The sequence below is a fragment of the Schistocerca serialis genome, chromosome 6, assembly GCF_023864345.2.
Source record: "Schistocerca serialis cubense isolate TAMUIC-IGC-003099 chromosome 6, iqSchSeri2.2, whole genome shotgun sequence".
Lineage (NCBI taxonomy): Eukaryota > Metazoa > Arthropoda > Insecta > Orthoptera > Acrididae > Schistocerca > Schistocerca serialis.
Window position 1 is genome coordinate 341,703,227 of NC_064643.1, and position 27,578 is coordinate 341,730,804.

Below are 27,578 nucleotides of genomic sequence, written 5' to 3' on the forward strand. Positions count from 1 at the left end.
GTGAGAATAACACAAAACGGAAAGAAAGGAAAAGCCACAAGAACGAAGGGAAGGCAACGAATATTAAAAGGAACAAAAGAGGACAAGAAAACAACAGAGAGACGCTAGAAACAGAAGAGAGTAAAACATGAAAGCAGATTACAGTGGCTGGCCAACCACGAGAATAAAAAGGGAAAGTCAGCCACTCTGCAGCACATTAAAACCGCCACCCTAAAATCACTAGGGTGGAGGACACAGAAGGACAAAGGATATGCGCTAAAACCTACATAGACATATAAAACCCACTCTCACGGATAAAACGTAAAACTAAAGCTGCTGTGGAGGCATTGTTGCCAAACACCGAAGGTAGGGTGCTGGGAAAGTTAAAAGTCCGCCACAGAGCGGCCAAAAGTGGGCAGTCGAGCAAGAGGTGGACGACTGTCATTTGGGAGCCACAGCGACACTGAGGTGGGGCCTCGCGACGGAGTAGGTAACCATGCGTTAGCCACATATGGCCAATGCGGAGCCGGCAGAGGACAACTGATTACCTGCGAGAGGCCTGCATGGAAGACTTCAACACATTCATAGTCTCCTTAATGACACGCAGTTTGTTGTGCGTGCTGTTATGCCATTCCGTCTCCCAAAGCCGAAAAATCCTGCGGTTTAAGACAGAACTCAGGTCAGCTTCGGAGATTCTTACCTCCAGAAGCAGTTTCTGCGTCGCCTGTTTGGCCAGCCTGTCGGCAAGTTCGTTGCCGGGGATTCCGACGTGTCCTGGGGTCCACACAAACACCACGGAGCGGCGGGACTGTTCCAGGGCATAGATGGACTGCTGAATGGACGCTACCAGAGGGTGGCGAGGGTAACACTGGTCGATAGCTTGTAGGCTGCTCAATGAGTCAGTACACAGGAGAAATGAGTCGCAGGGCATGAGTGGATGTACTGAAGAGCACAAGATATGGCCGCCAGCTCTGCATTGAAAATACTGCAGCCAACTGGAAAGGAGTGCTGCTCAATATGACCTCCATGAACATATGTGAAGCCTACGTGACCATCAGCCATTAAGCCGTCTGTGTAAACCATTTCAGAGCCCCGGAACACGTCAAGAATCGAGAGGAAGAGACAGCTGAGAACGGCGGGGTTAATGGAGCCCTTAGGGCCATGCAAAAGGTTCAGACGAAGCTGCGGCCGAGGTGTACACCATGGAGGCTTACGTGAACGGACTGCAAGTAGAGGTGGTAAAGGGAAGGACTCCAGTTCGGAGAGAAGGGACCGCACGCGAACCGCAATCGTTAGCCCCGATCTGGGCTGCCGATGCGGGAGATGGACTGTCGCGGTCGGAAAAAGGAGACGGTAATTCGGATGCTCAGGGGAACTATGAATGTGTGCAGCGTAACTGGAGAGCAGTTGCGCACGTCTGATCTGCAGTGGAGGGACACCAGCCTCCAGCAGTATGCTGGTCACCAGACTCGTTCTAAAAGCTCCTTTCGCTGAGTGAACCCCACAGCGTAACCAGGGTCGAGTAAATGCAATGCTGAAGGCGCTGCCGAACCATAAAACACACTTCCATAGTCAATTCGGGATTGGACAAGGGCTCTGTAGAGCTGCAGCAGTGTACAGCGATCTGCACCCTAATTGGTATTGCTCAGGCAACGGAGGGCATTGAGGTGCTGTCAGCACTTCTGCTTAAGCTGACGAAGATGAGCGAGCCACGTCAACTGAGCGTCGGAAACCAGTCCTGATGGTCTCCACTACAGTGAGTGGATCGTAATTAAGGTAAAGTGCGGGTTCCGGATGAACGGTAAGACGCCGACAGAAGTGCATGCTACACGACTTTGTCGCTGAAAACTGGAAGCCGTGGGCTAGAGCCCATGACTGCGCCTTGTGGATGGCTCCCAGGAGGCGCCGCTCAGCAACAACAGTACTGGAGCAGCAGTACGAAATGCAGAAGTCGTCTGCATACAGAGAAGGTGAGACGGAGGGCCCGACAGCTGCTGCTAGACCGTTAATGGCCACTAAAAGTAGAGAGACACTCAATACAGAGCTCTGCGGGACTCCATTCTCCTGGATATGGATGGAACTATCGGAGTCACCAACTTGGACACGGAAAGTACGAAGCGACAGGAAGTTTTGGATAAAAATCGGGAGTGGTCCCTGGAGACCCCACTCATACCATGTAGCAAGGATATGATGTCGCCAAGTCGTGTCGTATGCTTTACGTAAGTCAAAAAAGACGGCATTAGGTGTTGCTGCCTGGAAAAGGATGTTCGGATGGCAGACTCGATGGACACAAGATTATCAGTGGTAGAGCGACCCTGGCGGAAGCCGTCCTGACATGGAGCCAGAAAGCCAATTGACTCCAGAATCCAACCCAACCGCCGACATACCATACGTTCCAGCAGCTTACAAAGAACGTTGGTGAGGCTGATGGGCCGATAGCTATCCACATCAAGCGGGTTTTTACCGGGTTTGAGCAGTGGAATCATGGTGCCCTCCCGCCATTGCGATGGAAAGACGCTATCGCACCAGATCCGACTGAAGATGACGAGAAGATGTCGTTCGTAGTCAGATGATAGATGTTTAATCATCTGGCTGTGGGTGCGGTCAGGCTCAGGAGCTGTGTCGGGGCAATGTGCAAGGGCACTGCGGAGCTCCCACTCTGTAAATGGGGCGTCATAGGATTCACTGCAGCGTGTAGTGAAGGAGAGGACGTTCCCTTCCAGCCACCATTTGAGTGTGCGAAAGGCTGGGGGGTAATTCTCCGACGCAGAGGCTCGAGCAAAGTGCTCAGCAAAGTGCTCGGCAATCGCGTTTGCGTCGGTACGTAACTCGCCTTTTATGGTAACACCAGAGACAGCTGTTGGGGCCTGGTACCCGAAAAGACGTTTGATCTTTGCCCAGACTTGGGAAGGTGACGTGTGGCACCCAATAGTGGAGACATATCTCTCCCAACACTCCTTCTTCTTTTGTTTGACAAGGTAGCGAACACGTGCATAGAGCCGTTTAAAGGGTATGACGTGCTCCAGGGAAGGGTGTCGCTTATGCCGCTGTAGAGCTCGCCGACGCTCCTTAATTGCTTCAGCGACTGCCGCAGAAGCAATTGTGCTAGACACCTGCTCAACCATCACATCGATGTTACCGTGTGCTGGAGATTCAGCGGTGATAGCAGAGGTGAAAGTTCCCCAGTCCGCTTTGTTCAAAGCCCATGTGGGCCGGCATCCGTGCGCCTGACTCTGTGTCAGTGACGGAGAAGTAGTCACTACCACACAGGTCGTCATGTCTCTCCAGTGGATAGATGGGAGAAGTCCTGGACTGCAAATTGAAAAATCAATGGCCGAGTAACTACCATGAGCCACACTGAAACGTGTGGCGGCCCCAGTTTTTAAGAGGCTGAGGTCGAATTATGACAGTAAAGTTTCGACATCACTGCCTCGGCCAGTAAGCATGGTAACAGCCCTCAAGGAATTATGGGCATTAAAATCTCCCAGAAGTAGGAAAGGTTTAGGAAGTTGATCAATCAGTGCAGCTAATACATTCAGGGGTACTGCACCATCGGGGGGAAGATATACATTGCAGACATTTCCTGTGTCGTCCTTATTTTGACAGCCACAGCTGCAAGAGGGGTTTGAAGGGGCATATGTTCACTACAGACAGAGTTTAAGGACATAAACGCCAACTCCACCTGACACTCGATTATAGTCGCTATGGTTCCTGTAATATTTCTCTTAGCCACGGAGGGCAGGGGTCTGCATTGCTGGGAACCAGGTTTCCTGGAGGGCAATGCAGATAGCAGGTGTAAAGCTTAACAGTAGCCGTAGCTCAGCCCAGCGGTGGAAAAAACAGACGTAATTCCATTGGAGGATGCCATCGTGAGACTGGGAAGGCATGGAACATTCAATAAGGCAGTTTACGCCTCAAAGTTACCTGCTGCCACCGATTTATTGCCTGAGCAGTCTGTATCCCTTATGTCTGAGGGTCTGGCGAGATCTAGGTCCTCATCGGACGCCAAAATCTCCACCCCATCCTCAGCCACAGAGCTTATAGGTAGCGGTAGTGTGGGTGCCACCGCAGTTTCTTTGGTCTTAGGGGTTTTCTTTTTGGCTTTCTCTCGCTGTTCCTTGGGTTTACCTGGCTGGAAGGACTTCGCTGGCTCAGTCTCAGGGACTGAGGATGAGTGTGAAGCCCTACAACCAGCTGCTTTTGGGCTCTTCAGCCACTGGTGGGTGTCATCTTTCTCACTAGAAGAAACCTAGGAAGGGAGTGACCCAAGGGACCCCTTCCTAGCGAGAGAAACCGAAGACGACTTACGCTTCTCCAGCTTAGAAGTGGGACGGACGTATCCGATGGTTGGGTGGGGGTGAGGGGGGGGGGGAGGTGTTGCTCGAGAAGTAGGTGGTACAGGAGCAACAGGGAGGGAAATGCCCCCCACCATCAAGATCAAGGGGGCAGGTGTAGTCTTCCAGCTCTGAGAGGTGACCTGGGTTGGCGGAGCTGGTAGTGCCAGAACTGTTGTAGCGGCGGTGTAAGACGATGTCATATGCACAGGATGCAGGCATTCAAATTTTCTCTTAGCCTCAGTGTAGGTCAGTCTGTCCAGGGTCTTGTACTCCATGATTTTCCTTTCTTTCTGGTGATCCCTGCAGTCAGGTGAGCAAGGCGAATGGTGCTCTTCCCAGTTGACACAGATGGGAGGCGGGCACATGGAGTATTGGGAGGTGATGGGCGTCCGCAATCTCGGCATGTGACGCTGGAAGTACAGCGGGAAGACATGTGGCCGAACTTACAGCACTTAGAGCACCGCATCGGGGGAGGAATATAGGGCTTTACATCACATCAGTAGACCATTGCCTTGACCTTCTTGGGAATGTATCACCCTCAAAGGCTAAGATGAAGGCACCGGTGGCAACCTGTTTATCCTTCAGACCCTGGTGGACACGCCGGACGAAATGTACACCTCGCCGCTCTAAATTGGCGCGCAGCTCATCGTCGGAGTGCAAAAGAAGGTCTCTGTGAAATATGATACCCTGGATCATATTTAAGGTCTTATGGGGCGTAATGGTTATATAAACATCCCCCAGCTTGTCACAAGCGAGTAACTCCCGTGACTGGGCAGAGGATGCTGTTTTCACCAAGATTGACCCATCTCATTTTGGACAAGCCCTCCACCTCCCCAAACTTGTCCTCTAAATGTTCAACAAAAAACTGAGGCTTCATCGTCATGAAAGATTCCTCATCAGCTCTCGAACATACTAGGTACTGGGGCGAATAAGATCTGCTGCCTTCCTTAGCCTGACGTTCCTCCCATGGTGTGACCAGGGAGGGGAACGATTTGGGGTCGTACTTCTGTGTGTTGAATTGAGATTGTGATCGCTTAGAGACTGCTGGTGTTTCACCACCACCAAGAGATGATGGACTACGCTTCATCACGTGTCATCCGCCCTGATGCCACCCACTCCAACCAGGGGCCCTCCCCACGGGCGCCACCCAGCTGCAGCAAAGGCCACCTGGCAGGACGGCCATCACTTGGAGTCCAAATGCCCCAGGAGATGGGCATCTACCCCTTGGCATACGTGGGGAGTTAACGGCGCAGTCATCAGCAGAGCGATCCTTGTGTGGTCAGGGGGCTACAAGCAACAGGGTACATGGCGGCCCCACCACAACGGACTGGCTACCGTGCTGGATATCAGATGCAAAGAAGTCCATGGTCATCGTCGACACAGAAGTCGACACTGCATAGCGCATGGTGGAAAACGCACCCAGGAAGGTATCCTCTCCCAAGAGATGGAGAATGGGCAGGACTGCAATGCGATGACGAGAAAGTGGGCTAAAGATCTCAATGCATGATGGAAACGATGCACCTTGTAAGGCGCCCTTCCTCAATTGGCTCGCTCTTCGGGAAAATTTTGAAGAATGGAGGTCAAACCCTACAGGGGACCATCACACAGAGGCTGAAACGTATAAAACTCCTTTTAGTTGCCTCGTACGACAGGCAGGAATACCTTGGGCCTATTATAGCCCCCAGACCTGCAGAGGGGTAGTTTGAAAAGCTTGTATGGGCGTTGCATGATAGTTTGCGCTGAGAAATAATTGTCAAGGAAAAAAGATTGATGCGTTACACCGTTTCCGAGGTAAGTAGCATTGAAGTAAGACAACCAGGCCGTTGGGCGGCGTTCATGGGGTCCGCAGTGATGACGTCTCCAAACGTGTTCTTCGTTTGGTATCCTAAAACCGAACAAAAGACGGTGATATAAAAGTTGAACATGGGACGGTAGTAGGAATCGGACTCGAGCCAAAGGCTGAGCGATCTCGTGCGTTATCATCAACGTTTTGAGAGCAACTGACACTAATTGGACCTGAGTGGCACTTCAGTCTCCGCGCGCAACGCCCTGACTGGCTATTTTCAATGCTAAATTACTCTGAAATGCCGCAACGTTTCAAATTTTTTTCTTAAACATTAATTCTTAGCAGGACCTACCCTCCCTGGAGCACTCTTCCAAACTTTTCACATTGTTTCTGACTCTCCATTTAAATATTATTCTTCCCTTTACTATTGTGTTTTTTCTTTATGTTTAGCAATAAAGATCAATACACTCAAACACAACAACAATATAAATTTTTCAAATATCTGTATGTATCTTTGCTAAAAGAGAGCGTTTTATCGTCCATCGAGACTGAAAAATCGAGAGGTAGGGCGGTGACAAATGAGAGGCGCAACCGTTGACGTGGTTCATGGCTTTGGAGTTTTTCGTGTGTGTGAAGACACGGATAAAACATTTAAATCAACGTGGAATGTTACGGTATAAAGTCAAGCGCCGGAACGCCAGTCGGGAACGATAGAGAAGAGATGGATGTGAGAAGACGTCAGGACGACAATGCTACAGCAGCAGCCCCTATGTGAAGAGGACATATGCGCCGCGACCTTCAACGATAGTTACTTCGCCTGTACTGTCTATGTAGCACATACTGAAGAATATTACTTATTTCGTATGTCCCCCTTTGCTCGCGACACTTCTGTGTAATTGTCAAAGTTAAATATTGTCTCTTTTCTTTTCGTAATAAAACTCATTAATCTGACTTGTTTGATTTGATTGTCTAGCGAACCGAGTACGAAAGATTTCTAGACGCCCCATATTTGACGACAAGGCTGGAGACGTAATATGGCATCTTACCAATATGAGCTGCAAGAAGACAGTGAGCCGACCGGGGTGGCCGAGCGGTTCTACGCGCTACAGTCTGGAACCGCGCGACCGCTACGGTCGCAGGTTCGAATCCTGCCTCGGGCATGGATGTGTGTGACGTCCTTAGTTTAGTTAGGTTTAAGTAGCTCTAAGTTCTAGGGGACTGATGACCTCAGCAGTTAAGTCCCACAGTGCTCAGAGCCATTTGATCCATTTTTTTTAAGACGGTGATTAATAACGAGGGAACTGCAACGCGTTTAGCGCTTTTAGCTATGGATTAACTAAGAGCCGGCCGCGGTGGTCTCGCGGTTCTAGGCGCTCAGTCCGGAACCGCGCGACTGCTACGGTCGCAGGTTCGAATCCTGCCTCGGGCATGGATGTGTGTGATGTCCTTGGGTCAGTTAGGTTTAAGTAGTTCTAAGTTCTAGGGGACTGATGACCTAAGATGTTAAGTCACATAGTGCTCAGAGCCATTTGAACCATTAACTAAGAATGTTTTTGCGTGTGCAGTGGAAGCAAATAGGTGAGCCACTGGTGTAACATCGGGTGTATACTTTATCAGGTTTGAACTTTTTGAGGAACGTTCTTTGATGTGACTAAGCCTTTTACATTGTCGTATCAATCACTGAACTGAAACTTTCTCGCAGGTGCCACGGAATAATATATTATACAGATAAATATACTTCGTAAATACGTCAATACTGCGTATTTCAAACTGAGTTCACTCTGGAGCTAAAATGTCACATCAAGCTCACGACAACAGCTGTGACAGTTCAGCAGTCTTATCAGTATCTGCAACAGATATATAACGAATCTGTAAATATTACATTCAACGTAGAATCGTCAAATATCAGCATCAGGCGTAGTCGTCGTCATACTATCACACTATCTGCCAATCCTGTAACAAGGTGAGGTGCAGTGAAAGCGGAGACTATTGAAACTGTCTGCTAAGTAAGATCAGGCTCTCAACTGTGGAAGTTGTGTATTGTTCTGTCTTTAGAATATAATGTTATTCCAGTTGCAATTTTGTAAATTGTCGATCAACAACTACATTGTCACTGCAACAGTACCAACATATAAATGTAATGTTTGCTCCACATCCTATCCTACAATTTGCCTATTTATTTTCAAAGTCGTAGTCACAAACATGGTCCAATTCATTCAGTACACTGCCCATGTTCCAAAGATTCTGATTTCTCACGTAATAAATAAATAGCTTTGTGTAGTGAACAAATCTTCAAACCGTCATTATACGACGTGCTCGCGAACCTATCTTGAATGTGTTTTGGTCTGATTGATGCAGAACCGTAGCCCGCGCTGTATCAGCATTTCACAACTTGTGTACAAGTATTTTCGGCTTGTTTGTTTATAACATTACGCGAGTTGCATGTGTTGGGCTCAGTACACTAATTCGAGTAACTGAGTGTATTTTGGGTGCGTGATTATTTGTTATTCAACAACGTTGGTACTTTAGGCTTGTGGCAACTTTGTTAATGTCAGGGAATGATGTTTATTTGATTTTTTTTCGTCCTGGATTTTGCAAGTTAGTGTAAAGTTGCAGGAAGAATATATGTACAGCATCGTTGCTTTTGAGCTACACAGTTTAACCTCATTCTTTTCGAGTTAGAAACCCACAGGTGATATGACCACTATTAATTAACACACTTAACTACGTTCAACGTAAAATAACGAAATTAGGTCATCACTTGATTCCATGGTCATTTGTATCACTTATATTTAGTTCGGCTATCACGTTGTGTTATATCCTTCGTGTTTCCAAATATCATCCCAAAATGCTCCATTGTGTTGTGCTATCTGTTTTGGTATGCAACGAAAACTTCCTTGGTGTATTTACTATCCATTCAACTTGCTGCATGTTTCATCCACCTGCATTTCATTTTCAATTCATAAATAATTACATCGTCCACTTCATCTTGTCCCTGATCCATTTGTAAGTTCTCCTGCCTCTCCTAAAAATTCCCAATGTGCATCTATGTAATTCTCGCTGAATGATGCGAAATTTTTAAGTGGTTTCTGCTCTCTACTCAATCAACGTCCTCCTAACTATAAAAGATAAAAGCTAGCACTCGCTATATACACGTTTTTCATCGTTGCAGTTATTTTACCGTCTCCTCAGCAGTCATAAAATATAGGTCTACCTTCGTATCCTACAGCTACAGAATAAACATAGAGGTACTCCCAAACAAGAGTACCGACCGACTGTGTTGAAAGACTACGTTGGCTCCTAGGAACAGCCAGAATGAACCAAAGGCCTCTAAAGCTGAAATAACGCAATGCCGCTTAGGGAGTGTCATTTAGCAGTACCAGAGCAAAGTTGTCTGGCGTACATCGCCATTATTTTTTTGCTGCTAATTACTACTCTATTCCATCCATGCAGCCAGAGCCACGATTCTCCACGGGTTCTTGTCTTCATGTAATGTTTCATGGCACAATTTACAACACACTTAGCAGTGTTCACCAAAATCAGTGGTTTCTGTGTGTGTATTTATATGCTGCCATAATGTAAAATGAGTTGTGAAGAGTTGTATGTTCTATTCTAGTAACTAGAATTAAAGGTAAAGGAAAATTAAGGAAAGGACACAGGATGTATGCGGTAAGTGGGAGATAAATAAATTGCAGAGATTTTTCGTATTACACACAGAGGAACATTCATTTTATTTCCACAAGATAGTAGTTGATATGTATGTCAGAGAACATTAATTGTAGTTAAATATTGCAATGTATTAAATCGTTACAGTGCTGACGTCTTGCATATCACTTGGAGTTACGTGTTGTGTACGGGTAACTTCTGTTATGCAGGAATTTGTCACTGTGTATGCATTAAATGTTTTCAACCTCACTAAACTCACAGCTGGAAATGGTTAAATAAGCGTCATGTAGACGAAGTTAATTGCATAGTCGGCTTTGTCACTTCGTTCCACCACAGAGCGCGTCCATACATACACTCATTAAATTATTAAAGTTCTGCGGAATGTATACTGAAGTAATTCAAGTCTTTTTTTTTTCGACCTTCGCGATTTGTACAATGCCGATTGCAGAAATAGTTCAGCGGTCAGACTCCAGTTACAACACAAACGACTCAAGCAGTCCAGCCCTTGCGAAGCAGCCTTGTTTATGTGTGATCCAACAGCACCCACAAAGTTCACTGCAAGAGTGGCACACGCGTAGCCGACGACACAGCTAATCACAGGTGAGAGTTCACGTGAGTATTGATGCTAGCAACTGCTCCACGTGACTTGGCGGCACTAATAGGAAGTACTGAGTTCAGGCCGCGTGTTATAATGCGCTGTTGTGGACGTACGCCGCAGCAAGGACACCTCCAACACCATGGCGTTGGAGAACGTGACGTCAGAGCGCTAACGGCACGTCACACGTGTCTTCAGAAACACCGACTCGTAAGTGCGCCATTGCGTGTACAGGGGTCAGGAAACACACGTGTCATCCTGTCCCATTAGAACAGGGAGCGACATCGTCAGTCCCACGTGTTACACAGCTCAGGTATCCACGCGGCAACAGGTGCCTATTTGCAAGTGTACTCTTCGGTGCGCTCGCTACACGTGTCGCACGTGACGTGGCAGCACCAGTGAAACTTGCAACGGCACTGCCACGTGCGCGTATACTGGTGTGTGTTGTAGCCGCGACCGCAGCATAGGATGTCACAGCTTCCCGTACCTGCGAACAGAGCAAACATCACTCTCATCATTACATATTGCTTCATTATGTTAAACGCTATAAGGAGTAACAAAATGGCCTTCCTGTCCTTGGCAGGATCACTTCATAAATTCAAACAGGTATTTCAAGCAATCATAGAGGTGGCAGGGATAAAATACAGGGATCGCTAAGTTATTTACAACTTTTACAGAAACCAGTTGACCAGGTATAATATAATGAAATTAATCATAAATAATAGTCACAATTTGAGAAGAAAAGCGATGTCCATACATATAACACTAGAAAGAAAAAATTATCTTTATTGTTATTATTTATTGAAACTATCAGGGGCTCAGAAACGAGTTCAGTACTCAACAACAAAAATTTTTGATCATTTACTCCATAATACAAAAGTCTAAAAGGTAGTAAAGCAAGCCTCAAACATAACATAATATCAATTCTTGTGGAGAATTCCTTGTAATCCATAGATGATTGTTTATTTTAAAGGTGGTAGCTTGAAAAAAATGTTAGTTTTCTGTCTTGCACGAGTAGAACGAAAAATAATATTCATTAATTTTAAATTTAGGCTAGTGTGCGATTTAGGAACCTGCAAATGGCCATCATGCATCCGTCCACTGAAATTAATCGTTTATACATTTTTTGTAAACGGAATCGTTCCACAAAATTTTGATAAAAAATCTTTCAAATGGTATGTGGAACATGTAACAAACTAACTAATAAACGGGGTAAAAGGCTACTAGTAGTTGAGAAACAACTGAGGCAGGATTGCTTCATATCCTCCGAAGCTACTCATTCTGCAAATTGAGCAGGTCATGGAGAAGAAATAAAAAATTTTAGGTTTGCTGATGAAAATGTAATTCTATCAGAGACAGAAAAGCTCTTGAAGATCAGTTTGACGGTGTATATAGTGTAGCTAATGAGACGAACATCAACGAAAGTTATGGTAATTGAAGGCAGTGAGATAAAATCAGGTGCCGCCGAGGGAATTAAATTAGGAAATTAGGCAGTGAAAGTTGTAGATTAGTTTTTCTATTTGAGCAGCGAAGTGAAGAAGGTAGAAGAATACAATATAGACCAGGAATATCAGGGGAAATATTTCTGCAAAAGAGAAATTTGGTAACATTGTATATATGATGAAATCTTAGGAAGTTATTTTCTGCAGGAATTTGTTTGAAGTATAGCCATGTTTGGAAGTGAAATGTGGACGACAAACAGTTCAGACAAAAAGATTATATGGATAGATCGGATATCTAACGAGGAGGTACTGAAATGAATCAGGCAGCAGAAATTTATGGCACAATATAACTAAAAGAAGGATTCTGTTGATAGAGCACATCATGAGGGATCAAGGAAGGTAAAACTTGTAGATGAGAACCAAGGCTTTTCCTACAGCAAACAGATTCAAATGGATGTAGGTAACATTATTGACTCAGAAATGCAGAGATTTGCACAGGATGGACTAGTGTGGGGATTTGCATCAAACCACTCTTCAAGACTGAAGAGTGCAACAACAAGTGCCTAGATTGCATACTGTATTTTCTATTTATTTCGTTACTAGCTGTAACCGGCCACGCGCTTTGCCGTGACTCAGTCTGCTTAAATGGAAACGAAAGAAAAGAGGAAGCATACGTTTCTAATATGTATGAGAATTGGATATATGTCCTTATCTCCTCCTCTTTCCTCTGTCCCTCTTCCTCCCCCTTTCTCTATCCATCTCCTCCTCCTCCCTCCTCTCTCAGACTATCACCTTCCGCCTTTCTCTGTCCATCTTCTCCCCCCCCCCCCCCCCTCTCTCTCTCTCTCCAGCTCTTCTTGCCCCCATGTCTCTGTCCGTCTCATCCTTCCCGTTTTCTACTTCCATTTCCTCCCACCCCTCTGTCCATCTCCCCCCCCCCCCCCGCCCCTCTTTCTCTGACCCCGAGCCTTGTTTATTGCTATTGCAGATTCACATTCTGTAGCAATATTCCAATCATAGACCAATAAGCTATAAATACGACTTCCTGTTTGCTAACAACGTTTCAGTACTAAAAGGTATATAGCCTACAAGATTTTGAACAAACGGTTACATTTTATTTATACAGAAGACTGGTATGTTTCCCATACTGCCATGAACAGATCCTGTAACTATGACCAAAATTAGTATGAGAATGTGAAGTGTTATATACTTGCTATAACAAAAATTAAGATAAGAGAGTAATGAAGACTGCCAACTTCTCATGAGTGTGGTACAGTGCCTTGTATTGATTAAATTTATTCTCTAATTGTGATGTACTTTCAATCACTCATCTCTTTGACAGTGTTACTTTATGAACATGCCCATACTGTTGCTATTACTCTCATGCTAAACAATGTCTCAGTGAAAGTGTGCTTATTTTCTTCCATTTAGGTTGCACATTAATTTAAATTTTGCAGCTCTAACTGTGTAGTTATTTAATTCTTTTCGCATTTGCAAGTAAACTGCGTCTTGAAGTCTGATCTTTGAGTATGGTTTCCACCCACTACCTTACTACACCATAAGCAGAAAATCTCCTTCCTTCCTCTGTGATGTTCAGAAGTTTAAATCCAGATGATGCCATTGTAGACTTGATCAGCAACAGAAACCGCTGATAATAATTCTATACTCTTTTGTTTCTGATAAAAAAAATTCTATTTTGTGAAGAGATGTAAAGCAGCTGATTACTTTCTCAGCAGAACTTGACATTATATTCAGCTGATCTGTATTTTGTGTCCATTGCGCGCCACTACTTGTTAAACAATAAATTCATTCTCAGTATCATTCAGTCATTCCTTACAAATGTTTAAGACTTTGAAGTTACTTTGCAACAAACTGTTATCGCAACATGTAGGTATGGGCGTACACAGAGAAGTGTTCGATAAGTCGTTGGCTTTGACAAGTGACATAGAGAATATGCGACAAATGGCGTAAAAAATATGGCGAGTACAGTGTGATCTTAGTGGCTTTTTTTTCAAAACTTCCTAAGTTTCAGGTCAGTGTGTTGTCTTCCCGGCGGGGTCAGGGATTTTCACCTGCCTCGAGATGACTGGGTGTTGTTGCGTCGTCTTCATCATCATCATTCATCCCCATTACGGTCGGAGGAAGGCAATGGCAAACCACCTCCACTAGGACCTTGCCTAGTACGGCGGTGCTGGTCTCCCGCATCTTTCCCCTACGCTCTGTCAATGAGTATGGTACTTCATCATCATCATCATCATCATCATCATCATCATCATCAACAGAAAGATGGCAACAGATTTAGAGTGGCTCTAGAGGGCGTGTTGAGGAACAAATTAGATGAAAATTGATGTCTGGGAACATTAACCAACGACGCTAAGACAGATTGTTCCAATGCTGGCTCAGACGGGACATAAAGTGTCAACCACTGGCTGGCTCGCGGACATGCAGCCATAGTATGGATACCCACCAAAAGGCCCTAATTACACGCGTTCTGCACATGCGCGAACCATTTGATCAACACTGTCCGAGTGAGTTCGAGCGGCGCATAACTGTAGCGCACATAACGACCCAACAGCCTTACTGCCCCAGCATCAAAGTTGTAGGTGCCACCGTCTGCGGCTAGGCCCCTTTGACAGCAAGTATGAATGTGCACTCTGATGGACTCTGTGTGGAACTTCATGCCATGGGTCTGACAGTATACCGCACGTTACTTGGCGTGGAATGTATCCATGCCTGTTACATCATCACTGTACCTACAAAAACTCATATTTCCTGCGTAATGAGCTCCTATCCATATTTCTTCCTCAAGACACTCTCTATAATACCCCAAGTTTGTCAGTATCCGAAGAAGGTCATTGTTTCACCGAGCTGTGTTTTAAATTACTTTATTCTGTACTGCTGGCTTCGAACACGGCCCATTCTCACTTTCATTTATAGCAACAGACGTGGATAGATCATCCTCGTCTCACCATAAAATCGCGTGCCAAGCGTATTTGTGCACACTATGGCCGTCAGCGTTCATTATGTTGTAATACATGGGTATAAACTACACTTATACACACTGTTTCGTGGAACTGACCAAATACAGCTGGGTGGAATAATCTCCTTCTTCAGATTTATCGAGACTGTGGTCCCCACCCAGAAGAAAATGACTAGTTTCGTTTTGTTACAACCTGTAGACAACACCGGTCAAGAAAAGTTAAAAACCCGCACATTAAATTTATAATTTGTGAACCAATTTCAGTAACAGTTGCAGTGAAAGCTGATGGAGGACGTCAACTGCAAACTGGGCTCTAAAGTCTACAAATCATGACACTTTTATAAACCATTATTTATAGTTACAATTAGATTAAATTCGTATGTGTGTGTTACTGCCATTTGAAATTCAAATTTTATATCTGTCGAATTGTACCCACTGGTCCCATGCTTTGTAATTCAACGTACAGTATTTACAATTTTAGAGTCTCTCCGTCATTTTATATTTACATGAACACTAGCGGCACCCCTAAGCTATCACTTCTTGTTTTACAAAGCTTTCATCCGAGTTGGCAGTTGACGCACTGCTTTGCCACAGTTTTTATTGCAACCAACACTGAACCTCTTTCCACAAGTTCTTGGTTTGTTTGTCGCGTTTTTACTTTTATTGACTGATATGTACACGGTGTTCCAAAAGTTAATGCCCTAACTGACAGATGTGGTAATGGAGACTGTATTTCGTTAAGCAATCAGATGTCAGAGATGGGTATGGAGTAAGTATGGAGTGTCCTGGAGGTCACTGGCTGCGACTGAAAATAAGCAATATGTTCCAGTCATTTCTTTTTGTGATCAACAAATGTTCAAAATAGGCATCATTAACATAATTTCAGAGACATATCGTCATAGGAGTACGTCCCATGTTCGAAAATGTGTGGGTGCTGCAAGGATTGTTGTAACTAACTCATTCTGTGATTCTACAGAGGCAGAAAAACTTCGGTTTGCAGTTAGCCCCAGGGAAAGTATAATGAGCTGCGGGCTCACGATCTTGCAGGCCAATGTAGTCGTACGTGTCCTCTGCGGTCGATACACCGTTTGTAAGAAGTATTGCTGCTCGCACTGGTTCTGAAAGTGCGCCGGGGCCCCACCACGTTCGAACCATATCGTCCCTCTGATTCGTGGAGGTTACTTCCTATAATAAAATCAGCAGGTGCTCTTGCAAGAACAATCCGTAAATTGGCAACTTGAGTAATGAGCAACATATGGTGCCCTAGCAACTAGTCACCCACAACACTAGACTACGTTTACTGCAAATTGGTTCTGATGACCTCACATAACTGTTTTATAAGGATTTTCGTCCGCCTGTAAATGTAAGTTATAACAACTGTACTAGTCTTCCTAAGAGAACTGAGTAGAAACCAGTCTACAAACACACGCCAAGGCGGATAATCACCTAATTCTACGTCGGATGAAAAGAATGAAACAGCTGTTCAAACAACACATTCCATACTTAACTATTATGAACAACAAACACAGTGGCAAAAGCTTGTGTAGAGACTCGAACTCGGAACCTTTGCCTTTCGTGGGCAAGTGCTCTACCACCATTTTTTCCTTTTTTTCCTTGATATCATTTTGTTCGTGATTGTTGTTCTATTTGTTCGGGGAGGACGTCCCATGACACTTATTCACCTTCATCGTCGTTCAATTAACTCAGTTTTTATTATAGAGGGCGGCTAACCCTCTGACCGAACACGCTGAGCTACCGTACCGGCGACTGACTGAGCTACCCAAGCACCGCTCACGACCCGTCCTCACCGCTTTATTTTCACCTGTACCTCATCTCCTACCTTCCAAACTTCACAGAAGTTGCCCTGTGAAACTTGCAGAACGAGCTCTCCTGGAAGAAAGGATACTGTGGAGACGTGGCTTAGTCACTGCCTGTGGGATGAAATTTTCACTCTGCAGCGGAGTGTGCGGTGATTTGAAACTTCGTGGCAGACTGGGGAGCTCAGTCGGTAGACCACTCGCACGCGAAAGGCTATGCCATGTCTCCAAAAATCCTTTCTTCCAGGATTGCTAGTTCTCCAAGTTTCGCAGGAGAGCTTCTGTGGAGTTTGGAAGGTAGGAGACGAGGTACTGGCTGAATTAAAGCTGTGAGGCTGGGTCGTGAGTCGTGAGTCGTGCTTGGGTAGCTCAACCAACAAAGCACTTGCCCTCGAAAGGCAAAGGTCCTAAATTCGAGTGTCGGTCCGGCACGCGGCTTTGATCTGCCACGAAGTTTGACCCACATGTTGTTTACACACATATATTAAATGGTTCAAATGACTCTGAGCACTATGGGACTTAACATCTGAGGTCATCAGTCCCCTACAACTTAGAACTATTTAAACCTAACTAAACTAAGGACATCACACACATCCATGCCCGAGGTAGGATTCGAGCCTGCGACCGTAGCAGTCGCGCGGTTCCGGACTGCAGCGCCTAGAACCGCGTGGCCACCGCGGTCGGCCACATATATTAGTTTTACTATATATATAGAGACATAAATATATGTCTGAACAATATGTACGTTGTTTATGAAATTAAATTAACTATCTGGCGGTGTGGGCTAAATCACACAACCAGATTCCCTTGATACAAGATCCTCAGCTTGCAAATGTATCATGGATTTCTGAACCTTCCAAGTCGTATCACTCCCTACAAATCGTTGAGTGAAGAGCCCTTCACTCGGCATTTTGCACCTGGCTATCTTCTCCTACATAGTTCCAGGCCTCAAACGCCTATAAAGCTTTCGCCTGACTTTATGTATCCCATAACTAATGTCCCAGAATCTGCTCCAGACCTTGAAATCCCTGCCTGTGGTCGTACATAAATACATACCGGTTTGTCATCTCCAAATACACTACTGGCCATTAAAATTGCTACACCAAGAAGAAATGCAGATGATAAACGGGTATTCATTGAACAAATATATTATACTGGAATCGACATGTGATTACATTATCAAGGAATTTGGGTGCATAGATCCTGAGAAATCAGTAGCCAGAACAACCACCTCTGGCCGTAATAACGGCCTTGATACGCCTGGGCATTGAGTCAAACAGAGCTTGGGTGGCGTGTATAGGCGAAGCTGCCCATGCAGCTTCAAAACGATACCACAGTTCATCAACAGTAGAGACTGGCGTATTGTGACGAGCCAGTTGCTCGGCCAACGTTGACCAGACGTTTTCAGTTGGTGAGCGATCTGGAGAATCTGCTTGCCAGGGCAGCAGTCGAACATTTTCTCTATCCAGAAAGGCCCGTACAGGACCTGCAACATGCGGTCTTGCATTATCCTGCTGAAATGTAGAGTTTCGCAAGGATCGAATGAAGGGTAGAGCCACAGGTGGTAACACATCTGAAATGTAACGCGCACTGTTCAAAGTGCCGTCAATGCGAACAGGAGGTGACCGAGACGTGAAACCAATGGCACCCCATACTATGACGCCGGGTGATACGCCAATATAGCGATGACGAATACACACTTCCATTGTGCGTTCACTGCGATGCCGCCAAACACGGATGCGACCATCAAGATGCTGTCCGAAAAAATAACGTTTTGCCTTCGTGCACCCAGGTTCGTCGTGGAGTACACCATCGCAGGCGCTCCTGTCTGTGATGCAGCGTCAAGGGGAACCGCAGACATGGTCTCCGAGCTGATAGTCCATGCTGCTGCAAACGTCGAACTGTTCGTGCAGATGGTTGTTGTCTTGCGAACGTCTCCATCTGTTGACTCAGGGATCGTGACGTGGCTGCACGATCCGTTACAGCCATGCGGATAAGATCCCTGTCATCTCGATTGCTAGTGATACGAGGCCGTTGGGATCCAGCACGGCTTTCCGTATTACCCTCCTGAACCCACCAATTCGATATTCTGCTAACAGTCATTGGATCTCGACCAACGCGAGCAGCAATGTCGCGATACGATAAACCGCAATCGCGATAGGCTACAACCAGACCTTTATCAAAGTCGGAAACGTGATGGTACGCATTACTCTTCCTTACACGAGGCATCACAACAACGTTTCACCAGGCAACGCCGGTCAACTGCTGTTTGTGTATGAAAAATCGGTTGGAAACTCTCCTCATGTCAGCACGTTGTAGGTGTCGCCACCGGCGCCAACCTTGTGTGAATGCTCTGAAAAGCTAATCACTTGCATATCACAGCATCTTCTTCCTGTCGATTAAATTTCGCGTCTGTAGCACGTCATTTTCGTGGTGTAGCAATTTTAATGGCTAGTAGTGTAGTAGTTGCCATATCCAATGGAAATTTCTAGCTGCCTTTACATCCCATACTAGAAAGCGATGTGGCACAATGGAAATACATTAGACTCATATTCAGGAGGACTGCAGTTCGATATCCCATACACCTGCTCAGTGTAGTGAATAGTTACCAAATTAGACGATGTGGCACAGCATCGAGACACACTTCTGTGTGTATTTAATTTCGACTACTGTGTTCAAGCGCCTGAAGATGAAGTTGTGAAAGGCTTCGAAAGCGACGCAAATACGCAGCTGAATGGAAAATCGGAAAGAAAATAGCCCAAGAAAATAGAGAGGGTGAGACGTTGGCAGATGGGCGTACTGACCCTTGGCGGTGCGGTTGCAGCGCCGCCCGTGCGTGCCCAGCGAGCCCTTGGCGAGGTCGCGCTCGCAGTAGTTGGGCGACTCGTCCAGGTAGACGAGGTCCTGGCGGCGCGGCTCTCGCGGCCGGTGCCCGTGGCCCCTGGCGGAGGCTCGCAGCACCAGGCGGCGGCCCACCAGCGTGACGGGCCGCGCGCGCGCGTACTGCCGCATCAGCGCGTCGCCCACCGCGCGGAACGGCGCCAGCGTCCGCCAGCAAGTCTTCATCGTGCAGCTGCCGGACACGCCGTGGCACTTGCACTCGGTGCGCAGCGTCGCCTTCACCGCCTGCAACACAGTGAAACGGGGCTTGTGTAAAGGGATGCTTCATCGTGCAGCTGCCAGAAATACTGTAGCACCTACACTCGATGTGCAGCGTCGCCTTCACCGCCTGCAACACAGTCAAACGGGGCTTGCTTAAAGGGATGCTACACCGTGCAGCTGCCAGAAACACCGTAGCACCTGCACTCGATGTGCAGCGACGCCTTCACCGCCTGCAAGACAGTTGAAAGGGGCCTGTTTATAAATATTATTCATCGTGGAGCTGCCCACGAACGCTGTGGCACTTGAACACAGCCGGCCGGTGTGGCCGTGCGGTTCCAGGCGCGTCAGTTTGGAACCCCGTGACCGCTACGGTCGCAGGTTCGAATCCTGCCTCGGGCATGGATGTGTGTGATGTCCTTAGGTTAGTTAGGTTTAAGTAATTCTAAGTTCTAGGGGACTGATGACCTCAGTAGTTAAGTCCCATAGTGCTCAGAGCCATTTGAACCATTTTTGAACTTGAACACACTGTGCAGCGGCGGCGGCGGCACCGCCGCCGTCTGCAATACGGTTAAATATATGTTTATCGGTGCTTCAATGTGCAGCTGCCTAACCCGTCGTGGCACTTCCAGTTGATGTGATGCGTTGCCTTCACTACAATACAGTCTAATGGATCCTGTTTACAAACACGTGCTATAAGGCTGTGGCCAAAAGGGGGGTCCAGGGTGTCCAGACCCCCACCTAAACAGCAAATGAAACTACACACGACCTAGTTGCTGTGAAGTAAAATTGAAAATATTTTTATTTTCAGTCATACAGCTTAAAAGGGATAGGCACTAACGATAGACCAACAATAGAATTGGAAGGAGCATTGGCCGTATTTTGTTTTTTTATTGTCAGCAAAATCGATTTTCGGTCACTTAGTGACCATCCTCAGTGCTCTAATATACAATTAAAATTGGTAGGCACTGGTATCAAGCTATAACCACAAGCTTAGAGCGATCACATAAACTCGCTCTAGCCGGCCGAAGTGGCCGAGCGGTTGAAGGCGCTACAGTCTGGAACCGCACGACCGCTACGGTCGCAGGTTCGAATCCTGTCTCGGGCATGGAGGTGTGTGATGTCCTTAGGTTAGTTAGGTTTAAGTAGTTCATAAGTTCTAGGGGACTTATGACCACAACAGTTGAGTCCCACAGTGCTCAGAGCCATTTTTGAAACTCGCTCTAAGCTTGTGGTTATAGCTTGATACCAGTGCCTACCAATTGTAATTGTATACTACAGCACTGAGGATGGTCACTAAGTGACCGAAAATCGATTTTGTTGACAATAAAACAAGAAAATACGGCCAATGCTCATTTTCCTTCCAATTCTATCCACTATTTGGTCGTGGTGCACACAACACGCCATGGAGTTGCCAATCAAGACCAACAATAGATTCAAACTATCTGTACATTGGCAGTACTAACGGCTATCACCTATCCCTGTTTTAGACAAGATCAGTTGTTCGTCTTGTTTGAGCTCAATTGTTCTAATGGCTCTAAGCACTATGGGATTTAACATCTGAGGTCATCAGTCCCCAAGACTTAGAACTACGTAAACCTAACTAACCTAAGGACATCACACACATCCATTCTCGAGGCAGGATTCGAATCTGCGACCGTAGCAGCCACGTGGTTCCGGACTGAAGCGCCTAGAACCGCTCTACACAGTGGCCGGCTGCTCAATTGTTGTTTTGTTAATCGGTTTAGTTCGTACTTGCAGCTGTGTTACAGTCTATTGTTTTTTGTGCTATATGGTGTAGTGATACGTTTTTAATAAGAAAAAAGGTGGAAATCGATTTTGTTTCTTCCGCTAGCGTTATGGTAAGTTAAAAATGTGTTCACCCTACTATAATCACCTAATTACGTATCCATAGCAGACTGGAGATGAATTCCGCCTCATGCAACACACCTTTATAGTAAAATTACAAAGGCGTCTTCGATAAAGCGGAATTCCTCTCAAATTTTATTGGCAAGCACGGAATTACGAAGAACTGCAAATTCACAAGATGATTATATCTATAGCAGTTTAATATTCATTAATTGGAAGCTCATTGTTGTTGCAATATTTCAGTATTTCCCAAGGCAGTGGAGCGATAAATATCATTACAAATAATATTAAATTAAAATCAGTGCATAAAAATACATTTCGATTTGTCTGCGTCGCCAAAAAATCGAGTTGACCAAAAAAATATCGCCCAAACGGCAATGATCGTATTTCTTTAGAAAAAAATTGTTCAGTATTCTGTCAATAGTTGCCCAAATGACAACATATCGACCACCTGGGCGGTATTCAATTATCAAAACCACTTTCGATTCGGAATGATGAGAAAGAGTTTGTGGACAGCTGAAGTGATACGGGAGGAGAGTACATTCTACAGTTCGTTCGTTCCTAAAAGATTTTTTGTTGTTCAAATGTGTGTGAAATTTTATGGGACTTAACTGCTAAGGTCATCAGTCCCTAAGCTTACACACTACTTAATCTAAATTATCCTATGGACAAACACACACACCCATGCCCGAGGGAGGACACGAACCTCCGCCGGGACCAGCCGCAAAAAGATTTTTTTTTTTTTTCCTGTGGGCTGATTGAAATCGTCCGAGGCAACTGCGCTCTGTATCCATCCCTCTGAAATTTTTTCACACTTTGAAATACTGTGATAACTGAAGTCTGCAATCCCGTGCACAATTAAATGTTAAAATATTTATGCATTCATGCACTATCGAATGACTAAACACGCACAATTAAAGAAGAATCATTCAACGTCAGAATTAAATCTTTTGTTGTGATGCATGTTATTTTATTTTAAAGCAATGTAAAACGGCCAGTTTTTCTTAATTCTCCACCGACTTGGGTCGCTGAGCTAGAAATCCCTGGATTCAGAAGGCGAGGTGGTTTGAACCCATTCACCTGCAAGCGTGAAAATGATTTTCTGTGGCATCACATTTTCAATCCACGCAAATGCCGGGGTTGGTCCCTTCTAGAGGTCACAGCCAATTCCTTCCGAATACCTTTCTTTCCCCGAAAGATTCCAGTTCCCTGAAAGATACAGCCCGTCTGCTTAAATGAAAAGAGCTGCATCGAAGGAGAGCCGAGTATATCTTTGGAGATTCCCAGAACTAAAAACCATATGATAAATAAATAATAATCTAAATTCTCCTCATTGAGGGTCATGCATTTGTCTGCTGGGACGTTCTTTAATGCAGAAAACGATGTTTCTTACACTGAAAGAAGTGAACATGAATACTTAAGTTAGGAAATTTGGGAGAGTGTAAGGCTGAATAATTCCAGATCCTCTGCATTTTCGCCACCAATAACTTCGGCGCGTCATACAGAATTTCGCTATTCGTCTGCGCCTCACCATCGACAACGATGGCAGACATATCGAACATGTCATAGCTGAATCCTAATATCTGTAGTGACGTTTACATGCTGTATGAAGTGTGTGCACTGGAGTACGACGAGTCTGTGGACGACCTCTGTCACGCGATGGTGGAAGGAGAGAACCTGATTCCCAAAGGCTCAGCTCCAGACGACGAAACATTTTTATATGGATGGCGTCGACGAGGACATCTAGCAGCATATTCAAGAGTGGCAACACCAGCCCAGTGAGCAATGACCAGAATCATATTCATCATTTGTGTATGCCATACGTCTACTACTCTGGTTCAGAGGTTTATAATGAGAAAATTCGGTAGGTGTACGCATGAACATTGGAGTCTGTCACGGGCTCATTACTCCGCTGGCAACTAGTCCCTATCTGGCCGACAGTGCCTACAGTGTAAATACGCCATCAGTCCTGCGCGTTGTTCCACTTGACACAAATTACCCCTATGACAGATACTGTTCTGTCCTGACACCGCTAATTGTGAAATGTTCGGTTTAGATTACACTGTTCCCCTAACTGTAATAGACGTGATGTTTCCACAATTTCATCGACAGAATAATAATAATAATAATAATAATAATAATAATAAACCCCGTGGAGGCCCGGGAAAAAATAGGCCTCCGGTATGTTCTGCCAGTCGTAAAAGGCGACGAAAAGAACAAACCACTAATAGGGCTAACCCCCCTTTTAGTGTGATTAGTTGGTTCAGGACAGAACTAAAGAAGCCTCGGACAAGCGCCGTCATGGTCGGGGACGACGTTTGAACCCTATGCCCGCCCACAATGGTAACGACACTGCTAGCCAACTGGAAAATGATTTAAATACAAATAGAGGTGTTTTGCAGGATATGCTTCCTGCAACCACCCTAGAAGGAAAACAAAGACAGAGGATGAGATGGTCAGATGAAGTTAATCGATACCTCATGTTCTGTTATTACCAAGCAACAAACCTAGGAACCAACACAACTGGATACAGATCACAAGTATACACAACATTTATTATCAGATACCCAGAATTAAATTTTTTAACAGAACAACGACTAGCTGATCAGATCCGTGTAATAATAAAAAATAGCGGGATACCCCAGTCAGAATTAGAAAACATCAAACAACAAGTACAACAAATACTGGAACAAAATAATGTGCAATCAGAAGGAGAAGAAAATACAGTAATGGACTCAAACATCCCAGAGCAAACAAACAAAGAACAACACGCATCAATTAAACAATCGGAGGAAAACGAAACCTTAAGACAGCCACCAGAACGCGCAAATAGAACTCGAAGTAACACACATGTTAGATATAGAAGAAAAATTTCAGCTTACATATATAAAATACAAAGACACAAATACAGACATTAGACCATTCTTGCATAGACCGCCAAATAACCCACAAGTCGAAACAACAATAAAAACTATCAACACAACCATACACAACAAAATAAATGAAAACACAACTATGGAAGAGTTACAACTACTGGTTTATATAGGAGCACTCACTACACTAAATATACACACTAGGCAGATCAGAACCAACCAACACACAGAAGAAACCCACAAAACCAGCATGGCAACACAGGCTACAGATCAGAATAGAAAAACTGAGAAAAGACATCGGACAGCTAACACAATTTACAGGAAATGAAATGTCAGAAAAAAAACGAAAAAGGTTAGGTAAAATCTCACAACAAGAAGCGATAGAGCAATTAGATGAAAAGAAACAGAAATTACAAGCATTGGCCAAACGACTTAGAAGATACAAAAAAAGTGAAAATAGAAGGAAACAAAACCAAACATTCAACACAAACCAAAACAAAATTTTACCAGACAATAGATAACACACACATTAAAATAGACAATCCACCAAACATAACAGACATGGAACACTTCTGGACCAACATGTGGTCAAACCCGGCACAAATAACAGGCATGCACGGTGGATACAAGCAGAAACAGATTCGTACAAGATGATACCACAAATGCCTGAAGTGATAATTTTGCAATATGAAGTCACCCAAGCAATTAATTCTACTCACAATTAGAAAGCCCCTGGAAAAGATGAAATAGAAATTTCTGGCTAAAGAAGTTCACCTCAACACATTCACATCTAACTAAATTATTTAACAGTTACATTGCAGACCCAAACACATTCCCTGATACATTTACACATGGAATAACTTATCTGAAACCTAAATATCAAGCAGACACAGCAAACCCAGCTAAATATCGCCCCATAACCTGCCTACCAACAATATACAAAATAGTAACTTCAGTCATTACACAGAAATTAATGACACATACAACACGGAACAAAATTATAAATGAAGAACAAAAAGGCTGTTGCAAAGGAGCACGAGGATGTAAAGAGCAACTGATAATAGATGCAGAGGTGATATATCAAGCTAAAATCAAACAAGGGTCGCTACACTATGCATACATTGATTACCAAAAAGCTTTTTTGATAGTGTACCCCACTCATGGTTACTACAAATATTGGAAATATACAAAGTAGATCCTAAATTGATACAGTTCCTAAACATAGTAACGAAAAATTGGAAAACCACACTTAATATCCAAACAAATTCAAATAATATCACATCACAGCCAATACATATTAAGCGTGGAATATACCAAGGAGACTCATTAAGTCCTTTCTGGTTCTGCCTTGCTCTGAACCCACTATCCAACATGGTAAATAATACAAATTATGGATACAATATTACTGGAACATACCCACACAAAATCACACATTTGCTATACATGGATGATCTAAAACTACTGGCAGCAACAAATCAACAACTCAACCAATTACTAAAGATAACAGAAGTATTCAGCATTGATATAAATATGGCTTTTGGAACAGACAAATGTAAGAAAAATAGCATAGTCAAGGGAAAACACATTAAACAGGAAGATTACATATTGGATAACCACAGCGACTGCATAGATGCGATGGAAAAAACAGATGCCTATAAATATCTAGGATACAGACAAAAATTAGGAATAGATAATGCAAATATTAAAGAGGAACTAAAAGAAAAATATAGACAAAGACTAACAAAAATACTGAAAACAGAATTGACAGCAAGAAACAAGACAAAAGCTATAAATACTTATGCTATACCAATACTGACCTACTCATTTGGAGTAGTGAAATGGAGTAACACAGACCTAGAAGCACTCAACACACTTACACGATCACAATGCCACAAATATAGAATACATCACACACATTCAGCAATTGAAAGATTCACATTAAGCAGAAAGGAAGGAGGAAGGGGATTTATCGACATAAAAAACCTATATTATGGACAGGAAGACAATTTAAGAAAATTCTTTCTAGAACGAGCAGAAACTAGCAAAATACACAAAGCAATCACTCATATAAATACATCGGCTATACCACTGCAATGTCATAACCACTTCTACAACCCTTTAGATCACATAACATCAACAGATACGAAGAAAGTAAATTGGAAAAAGAAAACACTATATGGCAAGCACCCGTAACATCCAAAACAGCCACACATCGACCAAGACGCATCCAACACATGGCTAAGAAAAGGCAACATATACAGTGAGACGGAAGGATTCATGATTGCAATACAGGATCAAACAATAAACACCAGATATTACAGCAAGCATATTATTAAAGATCCCAATACCACAACAGATAAATGCAGACTTTGCAAACAACAAATAGAAACAGTAGATCACATCACAAGCGGATGTACAATACTAGCAAATACAGAATACCCCAGAAGACATGACAATGTAGCAAAAATAATACATCAACAGCTTGCCTTACAACATAAACTTATAAAACAACACGTTCCCACATGCAAGTATGCACCACAAAATGTACTGGAGAATGATGAATACAAATTATACTGGAACAGAACGATTATAACAGATAAAACAACACCACATAACAAACCTGACATCATACTCATCAATAAAAAGAAGAAATTAACACAACTAATCGAAATATCCATACCCAATACAACAAATATACAAAAGAAAACAGGAGAAAAAAATTGAAAAATCCATCCAACTGGCTGAGGAAGTCATGGACACGTGGCATCAGGATAAAGTTGACATTACACCAATTATACTATCAACTACAGGAGTCATACCACACAATATCCACCAGTACATCAACGCAATACAGCTACATCCAAACTTATATATACAACTACAGAAATCCGTAATTATTGATACATGTTCAGTTACCCGAAAGTTCCTAAATGCAATATAACATATACCATACAGTTAAAAGGAAGTCACGCTTGATTAAGGTCCGCGTCACTTTCCATTTTTGACCAGACATAACGTCTGAGAAAAGAAAGAAATAATAATAATAACAATGCATTGAGATATGTACTACACAGCATGGGGTTACCACACTCAATGGTGAAAAGCATAAATAGTGGGGCCTTAGTGATAACACAC

General features: G+C 44.2%; 1 protein-coding gene across 1 annotated transcript in view; it reads right to left on the reverse strand.

Annotated features, from left to right (window-relative positions):
- Positions 1 to 9,814: 9,814 nt before the first annotated feature.
- LOC126484862 (protein Wnt-2) overlaps positions 9,815 to 27,578 on the reverse strand; it is a 511,843-nt gene continuing 494,079 nt past the window's right edge. Inside the window, exons 4-5 of the mRNA XM_050108457.1 lie at positions 19,407 to 19,728; positions 9,815 to 10,850 (exon numbers count right to left, since the gene is read on the reverse strand). Coding sequence (XP_049964414.1) covers positions 10,699 to 10,850; positions 19,407 to 19,728 — 474 coding nt within the window. The 3' untranslated portion in view covers positions 9,815 to 10,698. The remainder of the gene's footprint in view (positions 10,851 to 19,406; positions 19,729 to 27,578) is intronic.